Source organism: Haplochromis burtoni, unplaced genomic scaffold (genome assembly GCF_018398535.1).
Source record: "Haplochromis burtoni strain Fernald_Lab_line unplaced genomic scaffold, NCSU_Asbu1 Contig_279, whole genome shotgun sequence".
Taxonomy (NCBI): domain Eukaryota; kingdom Metazoa; phylum Chordata; class Actinopteri; order Cichliformes; family Cichlidae; genus Haplochromis; species Haplochromis burtoni.
In genome coordinates, this window is record NW_024582640.1 from 36,541 (window position 1) to 53,279 (window position 16,739).

The 16,739-nt window shown below is 43.2% G+C and overlaps 1 protein-coding gene across 2 annotated transcripts in view; it reads right to left on the bottom strand.

Moving 5' to 3' along the window:
• Positions 1-6: 6 nt before the first annotated feature.
• The window catches only part of nlgn2a (neuroligin 2a), a 242,658-nt gene continuing 225,925 nt past the window's right edge, over positions 7-16,739 (bottom strand). For both annotated transcript variants that reach the window (XM_042227759.1, XM_042227760.1), the window contains 4 exons: positions 12,273-12,458; positions 7,753-8,018; positions 1,389-1,542; positions 7-601 (listed from right to left, as the gene is read on the bottom strand). In XM_042227759.1, coding sequence (XP_042083693.1) covers positions 231-601; positions 1,389-1,542; positions 7,753-8,018; positions 12,273-12,458 — 977 coding nt within the window. In that variant the 3' untranslated portion in view covers positions 7-230. The remainder of the gene's footprint in view (positions 602-1,388; positions 1,543-7,752; positions 8,019-12,272; positions 12,459-16,739) is intronic.

Genomic DNA, 16,739 nt, shown 5'->3' on the forward strand with positions numbered 1-16,739 from the left:
ATCAATACACTGAATACAGACAGGAGGCCCATTCTCTGTGCAACCTTTCAACTATCTAAGACCAACCGGCTGCTCTGGGATCTGGATGCTTTTGGTGAACCAGTATGTTCAATTCTTCAAAGCCACACGGGAATTAAACTAGCAACCTAGATTCAAGTATTCAAGATGACTAGAAGGCTATCAGAGAACATACAGTAACGTGTACAGTTTACACTACTGTGACATGAGGCCTACCCAGTCTTTGCGAAGTTAGTCCAGTAAGTCATGACCACAGCGCTCAGCATCACATCGTTCTTGGAGAAGTTGCACGGGAACAGGTCCGTGGCACCGATCATCGGTACGCCGAACACGTAAGGTATCTCGTCTCCGTGCGCGGCGTCGGCCCACTCGGGCCGCGTCTCGGTCTGGCAGTGGTGGTAGAACGTGTAAAAGTAAACTGGGGACTGAAACTCAGCATGGAGTTTGGCAGTGGCCACAGCTGGTGCCACCCACTGGTGGTCCGTAAACAGGGCCAACAGAGTCTTCCGCCGCATGTCGCCGTTGTCCCTGTCCGCCCAGTCTGTGTACATGAACTTAATGGTCTCCCTCAGGATGTCTTTGCCTGGTGAAGAAGCACAGGAGGGGACAAAAGGAGGGGGAAGAAAGATAAAAGTGAAAAACTGCTAAGAGTAAAGTAACAGCAGTGCAAGACATTTTTTAAGAGATCGGTCTGATCAAAAGATATGAAACCAAAGCAAATGTTGGTGAGATGAACCAAGAGCCAGGAAGCGAGTGAGAAATCTAGAGAGGAAAAAAAAGTCTTTCAGATAACAGAAGGAGTGACAGGCAGCAGAGAGGAAGCATGACTGCATTATCCAAACATGTCTGTACTGTGACTGTGGTCCGGCTGTGAGGGGTTCGCAGGCCGATCTGTCAGAAACACCGACACTGAGATTGGGAGCCCACTACCTGGGGGATGATAGCATTACTGCCCACAGAGCCTCAAAGGTTAAGGCGCAGACACGCCGTGATGTGGATGAGTGGCTCTCTTTAGCACGCTTGTCTTGTTTGATGCACTTCACTGGGCTCACATGTTACTGATTCCATTCTTTACTCGCATGTTTTAAACGCTTAAAGCACTTTCACAGGTTTTTATATTCTTTTGAAAATTCATGTGAACTCAAGCTGTCAGAATTGTAATGTAAGCTTTGATAATTGTCCACATTTGTCATTTTGACGATTATCCGTTTATTTTAATGAATACAGCAAACAGAAAAAAACGAACAAATCAACAAACGCGGCTCCTAATGAGACAAAACCTGATGATGCTGCAAAATGCAGTTAAGTGAGAGGAGGCTGTAAAATGGAATAACTGAAAAAGTGGCAGTGTACAGAGGTGGCGTCCTCACCCTCTGGGTAGCCGTAGAGGTTGTCAACAAAGCTGGAGATGGTGTAGTCGAACGCCGCAGCTGAGATGCCGTCGTTGTCCTCACTGTCGTCCACAAACTTCAGCCCCTCTCCCTGGTTCACTCCTATCAGGATGTCATAGTTTAGGAGCTCCCCCTGGTGGAGCAAATAAGGAAGAACATGCTGAGTGCTGGAACAGAGCCTGTGTGCATCACAAGTCTACAACAGGAAGTGCAGCTGAAGCACAGCTTTGTGCATTAGCAGCATTTCATTTCCCAGTAAACAAGTGTACAAACTCAAAAAAACACATTCCTCTTAAAATTAAGATGTGCAAATGTGAACAAATCAACTTGTTAGAGATCTTCATCTCCACTGTAAATAAACAACAAGCCAGAAAAGAAGAAAACTGCACCAAAGACCAACAAATTCTTCTCATCAGATATTGAAGCTTCTTTCCTGTGTGACATAAAAAATAGGAGACAGATGTTTGTTTGTTTTTTTGTTCTTTTTAACTAGTTAAACACCCACGCCCAGAAAAATGGTAAATGGCCTGTATTTGTATAGCGCTTGACTTAGTCCCTAAGACCCCCAAAACGCTTTACACGTTCAGTTATCCACCCATTCACACACTGGTGATGTAGCTACAGCCGCCCTGGGGTGCACTGACAGAGGCGAGGCTGCCGGATACTGGCACCACCAGGCCCTCTGACCACCACCAGTAGGCAACGGGTGAAGTGTCTTGCCGAAGGACACAACGACCGAGACTGTCCAAGCCGGGGCTCGAACCGGCAACCTTCCGATTACAAGGCAAACTCCCAACTCTTGAGCCACGATCGCCCGGTGGGACATCGACTTTCTTTTTTTTTTTGTGTCCCGTTTGGATCTTTAGCCATCAGAATTGTTGTCTTAAGGCCAAGAAAGATGCCAAGCGGATTTATTTTACCAAGTGGATCATCATGGCCTTGCCATATTGGTCCATTTGATTGACCTTTATTATAATTATGAATTTATTTTATTTTCAGTTGCTACAAACGGGACAGACATGACTGGGGGATAGGACAGGGAGAAAGAATGAAAGAAAGAGAGGGAGAGAAAGAAAACCAAAGGGGAGAAGAGACGGTGAGAAGGGGGGGAAGAAAGAAAAAAAACAAAAAAAAAAAACACCTGGGTCACCTGTATGGAGAAAAAAAACAGAAGAGAAAGCAAACAACAAAGAGCAACATAATAAAAAAAACGGCACCATCAGCAATAAACGATATTGTGCAGCACGCTAGATAGACAGCGCACAATGTGCTTTGAGGCAGCAGCCAAGAAAGCTGTAGTCCGCTTCTGTGAATACCCATGTGTACACCTGTGTGCATATCTGTGTGGATCAGCATGCTTGCATTCCAAAGGTTTCTCCATGTAACGATCTGCTAGGGAGTGTGGGGAAGCCACAGCCCCGTCCTCCAGGGTATGAAGCAGGTATGGAGGAGATCAAAACTCCAGACATCCAGAGGCCCCCAGAACACAAGAGACCAAGGAAGACCAACAGAGGGGCAGCCGCGCCACTGTCCCAGTAAGAGCTGAGGAGAGTCCCAGATGAGGGCAGCCGCGGAGCAGAGGCCAGGGGGAGTTGCAGTGACGCGCCCATGAGCTCCGCCGGCAGCCAGCTGTGCCTGAGTGACCGAGCCCCAGGCAGGCATTTTCCAGCAGGAAGCTCGCCCTTTTTGTTATAGTCTTTAGATCAGGGGTCGGCAACCTGCGGCTCCGGAGCCTCATGCATCCTTTAGTCCTTATAGTGCGGCTCTGCGTGGTTTGGGAAAATGAATGAGTATTTAGCTGAAGTGTATTTTATTTATGCCAGTTCTTTTTTACTTGTAGTTCTAAATTGGAAGATTATTGTGATTTTGCAATATACAAATAAACATTATATTTTGTTATTTTTTCATCGCTCAAAATAAGCATCACACTCGTGGAAGCCGGTGTACCCGGCGAAACGCCGTGCATTTATCGAGCCTTTCAACCCCAGATAGGCCAATTATGGCTCTTTGGGTCTTAAAGGTTGCTGACCCCTGCTTTAGATGAACAGAGTTTTTTAATTAAATACATATTCTTTAATAAATGTTCTCTTTTATAAAAAGTAGGATAATTAAAAAAACTTTTATTATACCTCTATTAGAAAAAAAACTGTCTTGTTTTCTGTCGTCTGTTATGTAATATTAGGGATGTTTGTGACAATTAATTTCTTCATCGGCTGGACTAACCAATAGTCCACAACTAGGAAACACTGAAATTTTAAGTTAAGTTTGAAAACAGTTTAAAAAAAAACACCCCATTCCAAAACGTCTTGTGACAATCTCATTGGCTTAGGGAGTGATGATGTCATAGATCTTAAGAATCTTAAGTCCTTTGATGTTTTTCCTTAAGTAGGGGTGAGAAACAGCAAGTTTTAGTTCGTTTCAGCAGCATCTGTGTTTGCAGCCTACAAAACGTTCACCACAGAAACATTTGGAAAGCTCTTCAAAGTCATCGTATAGAAACTCCAACATGTTTCCAAGAAAAAAACAACCAATTCAAAAAGATTACGCCGCCTCTCCTTCCTGGCGTGGCCGGCCAATTTCCCCAAATGGCGTCTCATCCTTCCAAAGGGCGTTAGAGGAGAGTAGGAAGGAAAACTACCTTCTCCAGAAAAAAATGCAACAAATTGAAGAAGAGAAACTTCAACTGGAGGACAAGTGTAGACGAATGGAAGCCCAAAATAAAGAGCTGGAAGAAAGACAACAGCGCCAGCCGGACATAAACATTATTAATGAGGGCTGGGGAATCAAGTTTGCTCAGACCCGAGAGCAGATTGTGCACCTCATTAAAGAAAACAGGCAAAAGAGTGCAGAACTAAAAGAAATGACCAACCAGCTCCAAGACAAGAAAACGATGACTGATAAGATGACAACGGGATCTCCAATACATGGACCGAAAAAATCGGCTCCTCCAAAGACAGCTCCATGAAGCTGTGGAAGAAAAGAATAAATTCCTCCAACAGAAGGAAGAGCAGGACAAAAAGCAACAAGACATGCAGCACAAACTGAAGAGCATGCAGGAAAAATACCGCATGCTGAAAGAAAGCCTGGATGAAACACTGCGCCAAAATAAAGACCTTCTTCAACAGAAAGAGCAACAACAAAAAAGACTGAAAGAAGGAAAACGCATCGTCCAGGACTTTGAGTCTAAAAATCTAAAACTGCAAGAGTTTTGTAATCAGCTGGAGGACAAAGCAACTAAAGTGGAAGAAGAAAGGGACAAACTGGAGAAACGGTGCTCACAGATGCAGAAAAGGATCGATCAGATAGCGAGAAACAACTCCGAGCTCGTTAAGGGGCGTTTGGTGGAATTCAATAACTTGAAGAGTGAACACACTCAAATGCAGTCACAAAAACAACAAGAAGACAAAATACATGAAGACAAAAATCAAGAAATCAAGAAAAGAAAGAAGCAGTTAGAAGACAAGCACAAAGAGGTCCAACAGAGAAATGCAGACATGCACAAGGACAAGCTGATACAGGAGGCAACATCCAAACAACTCAAAGACAAGCTTGAAGAACAACAAGCAACATTGGAAGAGGTGGAACAAAGATGTGAGAAACTTGAAGAAAAACCACGCAGAAACCATCGACGAGCTGAGAAATCTCATCCGTGGAGAAAAAAGCGCTCGTGGAAAAGTGCATGAAAAAAAAGAAAAAATGGTTCCACTTGTCCAGAGGAGAGACGCTACTGCTTCCTCACCTGATGTAGCCTCGTCTTGCTCCACCTCTGTTAACCCCCCCAACCAGTCCCGGCAGTTGACTGTCCCCTCCTGAGCCTGGTTCTGCCGGAGGTTTCTGCCCGTTAAAAGGCAGTTTTTCCTCCCCACTGTCGCCAAGTGCTTGCTCAGAGGGGATTGTTGGGGTTTTCTCTCCTCTGCCTTTTTTCTTCATTTACTTGTTTAACTTCTTTCATTATTACTTCATTTTACCTTGTTTCTGTCACGGCGGGGTGCGCCGATGTGCGTGGAAACAGGACCCAAAAGCAGATGACGACGAGGAGTAGTAAGGTTTTAACAGAAAGGTGATGCTTTATTAAGATGACGGCAGGGAATAAACCAGGAAACCAAAACAAACTGGCAAAACACTAAGAAACAAAACACTAAAGGTACTAAGACCAAAAACTATAACTATGACTGTGGTGAAAACTAAGACTAAGGTCAAAATAACCAACGACCCGAACAATGGCATGAAGAAAACAAAAGGCCCTTGTTTCTTCATTTTACCTTGTTTCTTCATTTTGCCTTGTTTCTTCATTTACTTGTTTAACTTCTTTCATTATTACTTCATTTTACCTTGTTTCTTCATTTTGCCTTGTTTCTTCATTTTACCTTGTTTCTTCATTTTGCCTTGTTTCTTCATTTTGCCTTGTTTCTTCTTTTACTTGTTTAACTTCTTTCATTATTACTTCATTTTATCTTTTTCTTCATTTACTTGCTTGATATTCTTATCTAAATAATAAACCAATTAAATTTATCCTTTGAGTATTTTTCATCTCATCTTTACAGAATCTTTCCAAAACATTTTCAAACATTCAGATCTGTTCTTGAAACCTCATAAATGGTGAACTAAAAACCCAGAATATGGTTTGAAACATAGTTTCAGCTGAAAGTGGCACAACATGCTTGAGTGAGTGAGTGAGTGAGTGTGTGTTTGTGTGTCAGGGTATCACTAGTTAGGTCATCATGTTTAGACTCATTCACTCCAAATTTATTTAGGCCAAATCTTTAAAACATGTATCATTTCATACACATTTTCAATTCACTTCAATCGCACAAATGCAGAAATAATTATTTGTAGCATCTTATTTATTATGAGAATGTCATGCCTGATCATTTGTACCTACACCACCAAAAATGGGGTCAGAAGGGAGGAGATGATGTTTAATGGGTTATAAGAAAAGGTCAGAAATATAAGTGCCGACATGAGCAGTGTCCACAGAAATCTCTGAATCTCAGCTCAAAGCTCAAATAAACCATTTCTACAACCAGCAAACAAAGCAAAGACACCAAACAGTTAAAATAGCAGTGACGTCACCACGAATCTGTGGTCAGGTAATATCCATGTTTTGATTGATGATTTTCTGGAGTTAAATGTGAACCGAAGCATATTTTGGGTGTTATATGCTATTAAAGACTTCAATAAAATAATCTCTAATTAATTAGGTGTGGGAAATAAAAAAATCAAATTTTTCTATGTTTGAGTCACAGTAACTTTTAGTTACAACACTTTCAAGCACTTTTCAAACCTTGAAAAGACAATATTAAACTTCAAGCATTTTCAAGGATTCCAAGACTGACTCTTAAGGCCATGATCTTCATCATATTGCGTGTTCTGCAGGTCACGGCTTCAGGGCCGATCTTTTAAAAGTCTGCAGTGTCGATTAATGCATAGAGCTGCAAAACTCACACTTCTTCCTCTCACACACAATATGTCACTGTAGTGATTTTCACGTTACTGCTTTCTGCACACCTGTTTGATTTTTTTCACCTTACATAAAACACTTCCCCCGTCTCCAAAATGACTTTCACATTAATGACACTGACTGCATCTGCAATCTCTTCAGAATGTAGCATTTATTTAATCAAATAATACAACTTTTTAAGAATCTTTTTTGTAATTAAAAATCCTGGTCAACCAGCAGTGGTTACTTACACTAATAATACACACAAATCAACTTTTGCAGTTTTTCACTTAGAAGATGGTCCAAAATACCATCTGGATGGATGAATAAAGAAGAAGAAGAATTTTTTTATTCTTGTCACATGAAAATATTCGAATCAAACTGAGAAGAGAAACCTGCTCTTTGGAAACCTCAACGACTCTCTGTCAGCGTTGAATTACAGGATCACATCTTGCTGCTTTAAGGTTCTGTTCCAGCTTAACATTTTCCAGGTCTGACTACATTTAGCTTATTTGCTACTGTCTCTTGTTGCTTCCTGTTTTATTTTGGTAGCGATTGTTGGAAGAAAACTGCTCTCCCAATTAGTTTTACTTGTCCCAGTCAGATCACTCTTTGTCTCTATAGTTGTGTCTCATCTTTGCGTGTACTTGTGTTTATACTTTTCTTTAATAAAGTCTTATTTGTTTGCTTTTTGGGCTTCTGGCGAACACTCATGACAACACAAGAGAAACTTCTCAGTGTGTCTAAAGTATAACACCCTGATCATGTACATCACCAACACTGCAGTTATTTTCTCTGCAGTTGTTTTGGTTTCACGTCACGGCTGATCCCAGGAGTTCTCACCACTTTGCTTGGATAATAAAACACAACAGAGATGTGCGGCTGCTGTTATCAGACCCTCACCTGCTGCATGAGAATCTCTGGATCATCAGGAACTACGTCTCCGTCCACAACAGGCCCAAAGGCGATGTGATAGCGGGCCGGCTGGATGTCTTGGTCCACCAGCTCTCTGAAGTTCTTGCGCCTCAGGCAGTCAACCAGGTCAGCAGTCTCTGCGTAGGTGCAACCCACCTTCCGGGCCAGGATCTTGGTGTACTTGAGGGGTTGGTAGTTAACGGACCAGCTGGAGATGGCTGTGCCACTCTGCGCTATGGCCCTGTGGAACAGACCTGAAAGAAGACGTGGGAAAGAAAGACATTTTGGTGAGGTTCAGGGCAGAGGGAGGATGCCTGATGTATAAATCACATAACTTTCTTTCTGCTAGAGAACTTGATTAAAAATACAGTTTAACAATTTTTCGTCATCACGTTTCTTACTAGAGAAAAGCTGGTAGACACAGGATGGGACTACAGACCCAGAGCATCACTGACGGAGCATGTTATGGAGCTTTAGCTCCAAAAAGTGGAGGCAGGACTGGGAAAAAGCTCATCTGAGATGTCAAAAGATCTATTTTTTCCTTTCTTGAGCTGCTTTTCCCCCCTCCAAGCTTCTCTTGGATGTATTTTCCCCTCTCTGTCTCCCTCTTTCTCTCTCTCTCTCCTTTAGTTCTGGCTGTCCTGTGCTGTTTAAACCACTCAAGTGGCTCATTAAGGGGGCCGCCTGGCTCTCTCTCGTTTCCTCCCGGTCTCCCTTTTTTCTTTCTCTCCCTTCTCCTGGGCCGAAGATTGGTCAGTTAATTATTAAGCAGAGCTGCAGAGCCTTCTTTCCCTGGGAAATCAATTATAGTAAGAAGTAGCTTGGAAACAGCTATACCTACATATCTGCACCGAGAGAAGCCGAGGAGGGGAGGAGAGACAGACAGAGAGGCTATATTTTATTCGTCTTCAAAATCAGTTTCTTTGTCGCTCCTTTAGTGCCTCTTGCCTTCGCTGCTTGAAACCTTGCTCTACTTGGCTGCTGCTTTTTTCGTATTTTCCATTTCAAAGCATTTTATTCCCTCTTTCTCCTCTTCAGCATAGTCTCCTGTTTCTCATCCTGTCCTTGTCTCACTTCTCTTAACTGTGGATGGATACTGATTACTGTCCTCTGCCTCCCTCTAACCTTCATATCAGTATCACTAACAACCCCCTCCCTACGTCCTGCTATCAGTCCTGTAAGCCTCTGATGTCAGCCCTGATCTGTGACACTGTGTTGTTGACATGATTGGTGTCCATTAAGTGTGAGGATGACAGACTCCTTACCTGGCACCCTGGTGGAGGGGAGAAGGGGGGGAGGCATGACAGACAGGTGGCGTCTAGTGGACTGATGTAACGCCATTAGATGCTGATGAAGAGGAAGATGACGACGGGGTGATGACAAAGCGCAGGCATGAGGACAGACAGGTGACAGTGAGGGACGGGGTGAGGCTGGTTGTCAGCAACAAGACAAAAGGGGTAAACAGCGGCATTCCTCGGTTTTTAAGGTTGTGCTTTAGATCTTTTTTTTATTTGAGCTCATGTTGGAGCTGGAACGTAATCAGTATGGATTAGCATTAATGCTAGAAGCAGAGCAAGTTAGACACTATAATTAGAGACATCTCTGGAGCTCATTCACACAGAGAAAGAAAATGTGAAGAAAAGGTAACATTTTACATTAAAGCACATAAATCTACAACTGACAAGCTGCTTATTAGCATGTTAGCGACAGAATGGCTCCTCATCAGTCACAATGTTTATTAACGTCTAAGTCTGCATATTCTGCAACTAGAAGACCATTTAGAGAGTTTCCTCACTAACCTTCTTATTGCTGTTTAATAACTGCTGAGCAACCTGTTAGCCATGGGCACGACTTGACTTTAGAACAGGGAATATGTTCTGAGTTAGCTGTAGTTTTGTGGTCAGTCACCCACATTTACTACATGTTATTAATCTTGCAGGATGGCACCACCACCTTTTAACCCTCTCAAGGCAGGCGTTGTAAAAGCTAACAACCTGATTACCCCACACACATTTTATGAGTTTTTTTTTACTCAGAAGTACCACTGCAGGTATTCTTTTGTGCATTAGCAACAAAAACTTAATTTGAGCCTGAGAGGGTTAAAGGGCTGTACACATGGAACTAGTGGTGTCATGGCAACCAACGACCAATGACTTGTAGTCACAGAAGTACTGAGTACTGAGGTAAACATTCCGCATCCACCAATGAGAACAAAGAATACCTCTGACTAACACATGACAGGGCTGTGAAACACACAATCTTAAAAAGTTAACTATATAAATAAACATGAAAAATGGTATGCTAGCAAACAGACTTTACACATCAATACTTAAAATCATCAGTCATAGCACTCATACTTTAACTGTTATTTACTGTTGTTATGCAGTAATGACAAGGTTTTTAAAGGATAACTGAACTAATGGTCATGGAGCTGTGGAATATTGCCATGAATTGTAAGCTGTTATTACATCTTTTCATGATAACTAATAAAGAGACCAGAAGCAACTAATAACAATAATAATAATGGATTGGATTTATATAGCGCTTTTCAAGGCACCCAAAGCGCTTTACAATTCCATTATTCATTCACTCTCACATTCACACACACTAATATGGACTTATAATTAAAATGTGTATTTTCATATAAAGTATTCCCATTAATAAAACTAATAATAATAATGAAAGCACGTAAGTTACAATAACCCATTTAATATTAGTCACTTTGCGGGATGTCGAGCTAGTTATTTACCTCTTTTAACTTATGCTAATCACACCATGACTTAGCAACACAAAGAAAATACAAACTTTTCCCTCCAAAGTGTTAAAGAAGTGAAGTTACCAGGCTTTATAGGTTATATTTGTGTATATGCAATCAGACTGGGGTGCTCAACAGGAAAGTCTGGGGGTGGTCTGGGTTAATGTGAAGGGTTAACAGACATCAGCGGTAATTACAGACATTGTGTTAAACAGATACAGTGACACAGCAGCAGCGCACGGATGCTCATTCAAGCTTTGACAACACATTTGTTTTCAAGGCACATCTACGCCGACAGAATGAGTCAAAATTAGAGACAAGTCAGACGTCTGCTTGGTGCTTCAGACACGCACGCACACACACGCACAGAGCAGTAATTGAAACAGATGCGTGGTTGTGTGAACACACTCTCTAATCTCTCTTGTTCTTCTCACCCACCATTTCTTTCCTGTTTCTGTCCTTTGCAGTTTGTGTGTGCGAGATGGAAAATGAAGAGAGGGGAGACATATTGAGAGAGAGTCCTCGAGCAGCCAAGAGAACAGAGGATCCACGACTGGAGGAGGACAGCTTCAAGAACAGCATGATCAAAGGCGGCGAGCGCGTGACCGTTTGGCTGCGGATCGTCGGCCACGCTGATCTCAGTTCCGATCAAAGTCGATTGGTCTGTCGGCCTCTGTCTTTTGGCGGTGCGGTGTTAACACTTAGCCCTCGGGGTTTGTTGTTGGTAATGGGGAGCACGAGGTCAGATAGATGTTGGATTTCAGTGGAGAGAGAGACTTCCTGCTGCAGAGCAGTGAAGCGCGGACAGAGGAGCGCACGCCAAAGGCAGGTAATTCAGGGTAATGCTGGAGCTCTCACGCCATTTATCCTCCAAAGAAATGAATAACATAACGTGGATCAAACCTCCGCTCGCACATTAGCTACACGACTGCTTAAATTGTTCAGTTCAAAGGACAAGCAGTGTTTTCCTTTGGGGATAAAGGTGTCAAGTGAACATCACAGGACTTAACTGTTTCTGGGCTGGAAGCTGCCAGCTGTGCTTCTATACGTGACAATCATATTTTACATTAAATAAAACATGGCTCACTAAAGAGAGCTGAACTGACTGACTGAGGACAGAAACTTTAGTCATTCAGACAGAATGTACGCAAAGGACAAAAATTTATTAGTCGAGAAATGTATGTTAAAGGAGGCATGGTCCTCCCCGTGGTCCTCCCCGGTCTCTAGCTGAACCACACATCTTTCCGTAGTCTGACATGCTTCACATTGTGTGACGCAGCAGAGCACCACAGATGTGCAGAGGACACAAACTGCATCAGTTTGCTGTAAATGAATAAAACTGCACAGATAAACAACTCTCCATGTTATTCACTAGTCCAGAGCACAACACCTTCATCCTGTATTTCATTTTTTGTTGCGCCTGGCCTGCACACATCTGGCCACTAAGCAGACTGAAGGTGTGATTTATAGCGACGGATGTTGGTTCATTTAGAGTTTTGTCTCTGTGAAAAGAAATAAACGACGGGAAAAAACTACAAATTTTTAAGCTTATCAGATCCAGCCCAGAGTAAAAGAAATGCGTGAAACTGATGTTGGTTTTTGATCATTGATTTAACAGGGTGGATCCAAGCTGGTAGCTGGTAGTTAATGTTGGTTTAAATAAGAAAAAGCAGCAAAGGTGGTGAAAAGATATTAAAAAATATGTTCTGTACGAGGAATAAAACCAAACATTAAAATAAAACATGACATTTACCCTCAGAGTGGTGCGAGAGGATGAGGAGGTTGACACAGGAGGCCCCAGCTCCAGAGCCGAAGATGGTGATCCTCTCCGGGTCTCCGCCAAAGTGGCCAATGTTCTCGTTGAGCCAACGCAGAGCCTGAATCTGGTCCAGCAGGCCATAGTTCCCCTTAGCAGACTGATCTCCGGTGCTCAGGAAGCCTTATGTGTGGGACACAAAGATGGAGGGAGGAGAAAGGTGAGGGAGTGTTTTCAGAAGAGGAGGGGGGAGGATGGAGGGGGATGAAGAGAGAACAAGACAAGATGTTATTGGGAAGTGTAGCTTTAATATTTAGCATCTGTCAGGAAAGTGATTCCCACTTTGGCCTGTAGCTCCACTTCTGGGAGGGAACTGCAAGAGTGTAGAGAACGAGAGCGCTCGAGTGTGCAGCACCATCAGTCATCAACAAGGAGTCACAGCCGGTGCACAGAGACAACAAAGGGAGTGGCACAAGCAAGTGCTTTTTCAGCCCCTCTCTTAATGACGTTTTCTCTCTCTAATGTCATTGAGCAGCAACTTCTGAACAGACCTACTCAGAGTACGACAGCCGTGTGTCTGAGGAACGTAGGAGGCCCTGACCTGAATCGTACAAATAACCAGATCAAATATCATCTCACATGATACGAAATAGAAAGAAGACCAAACAGAAACATTTACCTTCACAGGCAGAAGATTGTAGGACAGAAAAAAAAAAGCGACACAGGTGCCACAGAAAAATGCATGAATATTCAAGTTCAATTAAAGTACCCCAGCAACTCAAAACACATGCTGTGTGTATCCCATCACACCCATGAAGACTCTGAAATGAGCAAATGTCTCAAAGGGAGCGATCTGAATTAACTGAGAATGTGGTCTGATTGGAAAAGCCAAAGCCTCACAGTTCCTTACATGCATCCTCTCATGAGCTGTGCAGGGGCCTAATTTGCATACATAATGTGAACTATACATACCCCGAACACCTCCACTCTATGCATGCAGCACTGTTAGCGCATTAATTATTCATTCGGCGCTTTGTCTGATATAATTGAGTTTAATTTCTTCATTGTACCTCATAATGACACAGAATGCTGTTTTCAAATCAAATTCCCCCCGCGGAACGATAAAGCAGCCGACGCTTCCCGAAGTTTCCCCGTAAGACGACCGTCCCGTTTATCAGAGCAGCCGAATAATACCTCGCCCTTTATGACGTTCGCCGACATTTGCCTCTCACGATTACTGGTAAGTATCTTCGATTGTTCCACCAAAGACCCTAAATCTTTCCTATTTGAGTACCCATTAACCGGCAGCCCCTGAGATCCTAACGGGACTTCTAATTAAAGCTTTATTAAAGACAGGTGCACTGGAAAGGTCATCAATTAAGCTGCTACAGTGGAAGCTGAACACTTGTATGCTGGTAGCTGCTCTGATCAGCTCTAACACAAACATACAGTACGTTATCTGCTATGGGTGTCTCACTAGTGTTATCAAGATAAACGGGAATTTGGGAGCCAGCACACCAACATAAACATTTCTTAATTTATTACACATTTAATCTGCTCAGCGCTGGTTACACTGTGAAACAGCTAGGCCCGACTGTATTTATGGGGTCTAATGATCTGTCTGTGGAGGAAGAATAAAGGAAGGAAAATCTAAATAAAGACAAATAACTCAAGCCAAATTAAAAACTAAAAATACAACCAAGAACTGTATATATTATGTTATAATTGAACAGGAATTATTAGGTATATAAGTGAGAGGGGGGTAAGGGGGACTTACTAAGGGCTTACACATGAGGATGTGCTGCCACCTTGTGGTAAAAACAAGAAAGACCACCTGCATTTTCTCCAAATATCCCTCACATACTACAGAAACACATGCTTGATATTATGGCATGACTATGTAGTGGCTATAACTGAGAAATCACAGAGAAACCTGATGATAATTATTAAACACAAGAACATCCAAAGAATTACAGTAAAAAGAAGACAAGTTATTGGAATTTACTCGCATATTCGTCTAACTACACACCAGTGAACCTGCTGCACCTACACGAACGCATTAAAACTGGATAATCAAACTTCTTTCCATAAACCCTGAAGCCCCCACACTGGCGGAGCTGCTGCTGAGGAGGGAGGGCGTTTACTGCTCCGAGAAAGGTGGTGAGCTCATTACTGTCCACATGAATCCAGCTCATGGAGAGATGAGGAATATGAAGTTTGTTGCAGGGCGAGGGAGGGGAGGGGGGTGTTACCTGATCACCTTTTGTGCATGAATATTTCATTTTAATTGCACTGCACCACAAACGAGCTGTCGATGCTGCACAGAGTTTACGGCAGTAACCAAACTAATTACGTCAAGTACATAATGAATCAATATTTTCCTACTTTCTCTTTCGTTTTTACAGTTCACCTTTACGATCCATAAAACAAAACAGATCAAAGTGCGTCTCGAGAAGCATCTCATTCCATTACGGCTTTTGTGCTGCTCTTAAAACACCACAAACACTCACAAATAAGCAGCATGTTTGGGTGCGTCAATTAAGCCGAGCACAAACAAGAGGCAAATAAGCTGCCTAATGCCCTACTGTAATCACCATGATATATTAAACATAACCAATTATGCTAATGAGGTCATTAATTTGGCTAATTACTGCAATGCATAGCAATATTTCTGTGTCAGCACAGTTTCTTGGACAAAGAAGAAAAAGAGAAAGCTCTGGCAGCAAAGTCCAAAGGTGGGAAATAATCATTATTGTGCAGCTTCTTGAAGCATCTATTATCACAGTGGCTCTGCCGGTGGAGCAGCAAAACAGAGAAGTGGGCCACACAGAGCCAGCAGACACCCCAGATCCTCGTGTTATCTTTCATAACAGCCGAAGCTGCCGTCTTCTCTGCACCTCCACGCTGCGTCCATCTGACAGAGAGACAGTGCACAACAGCAGGCCACTTCACCCGTCCTCCCCCCACCTACCCCCGTCTGCTCTAATCTGATAAAAGGCTTGAGGAAAAAAAAAAAAGAAATCGAGGAGCTGGTGAAAACGCAGCAATGCAAGATGAAAGGTGCGGCGCCGCATGAATAGCCTTTAAAATGGCTGTGGTAACGAACAGTGGTTGGGGGGGGGTGATGAGGGAGGGGTAGAGCGAGGCAGAGATGAGAGTAAAGGAAAAGGCGAGGAGGATAGTGGGTGTTCTGTGAGCCCCGGATAGAGGCACAGTGTTTCATCTGCCTCCAAGACACCAGGGGTTGGTTCACATACACACACACGTACACAGAGGGACACTGATCAAAGGCTGACGCCACAGAAAAGACTGCCTCCTTTTCTCTTTATCTCTCTCTCCTCTCCCAAAAACACAGGCCGCACACAACACACACATGTAAGTGCGCAAAGACACGGGGATCAAGCGAGTACGTACTGTAAAGCACCCCTCCGAAACGCTCCACAGACTCCAAAGTGTGCACGCACCTCTTCGGGAATTGTGAGCACATGCACGGCAAACTGTGGTGCATCTATCCTGCACAAGTTTGTTGTTTGTGCGCAGCTATTTCTGTCATTATGATCTGTGCGTACAGGTGACAAACAGCACTCACAAACTACATGCCGCACAAAGCCAATGTTAGAGGGTGACACGGGTGCCAGGCAGCAGAGTAATTATTGTTCATCAGGTGTGTGTGTGCGTGTCGCTCAGAGAAATGAACAGATGTGGTGGCTCGAAGCATCTGAATAATGTATAGGACACACAATTTCAATATGTGGCCGCGCACACCCACACACGCGCACCGCTGCCTGCTTCTTTCCGAGGTGATGAAAGCCACCTGTGTGCTGGATAGACTGCACATCCCCAAACTGTTTCTAAGTGCATAATTCCAATTACAGCACCCCATATTTTATGCCACCATCGCCGAAGCTGGAGCGCGCGATCATCCCGCCGCCACGTTAAACGTTTTGCGATTTTTCAAAGGGTCACGCTGAGTGATGCAAGGAGAGGAGGAACGATTTGGAAGCAGGAGAAAAGGGGAAATGAGAGCGATTCCCCTCATTTTCTTCGACAGGCTTAAAAAGGAACTTTTTTTTTTTTTTTAATCCTCCCACAAACACCACTTTGGCTTAGACACAGTGATTGGCTAAGGGTGATTCGCTCCGCTCTTCTCTCTACTTCCCTTTTGTGCTGGCTCTCTATCTAAAGTTGTTATTGCTATTGCCAGCCTGTGACAACCAAATTATCTGTGAAATTATTCAGATTTTATGCCCTCTTACTGGGCAGGACCCCTGTATATGTGAGTGTGTGTGTGCTGAGATGTGTTTGATGCCAGTCCTGAGCAGAACAACACACCAAATGAGAGGGTTACCTGCTTAACATTAGAAGCAGGGAGTTCAATTCGCGGCCTTCCTAACGCTTTATTTTGTATTTATCCTCTCCTTCTTATCGCCCAAATCCTCCTTTTCTGTAACAGTCACGTTTGAT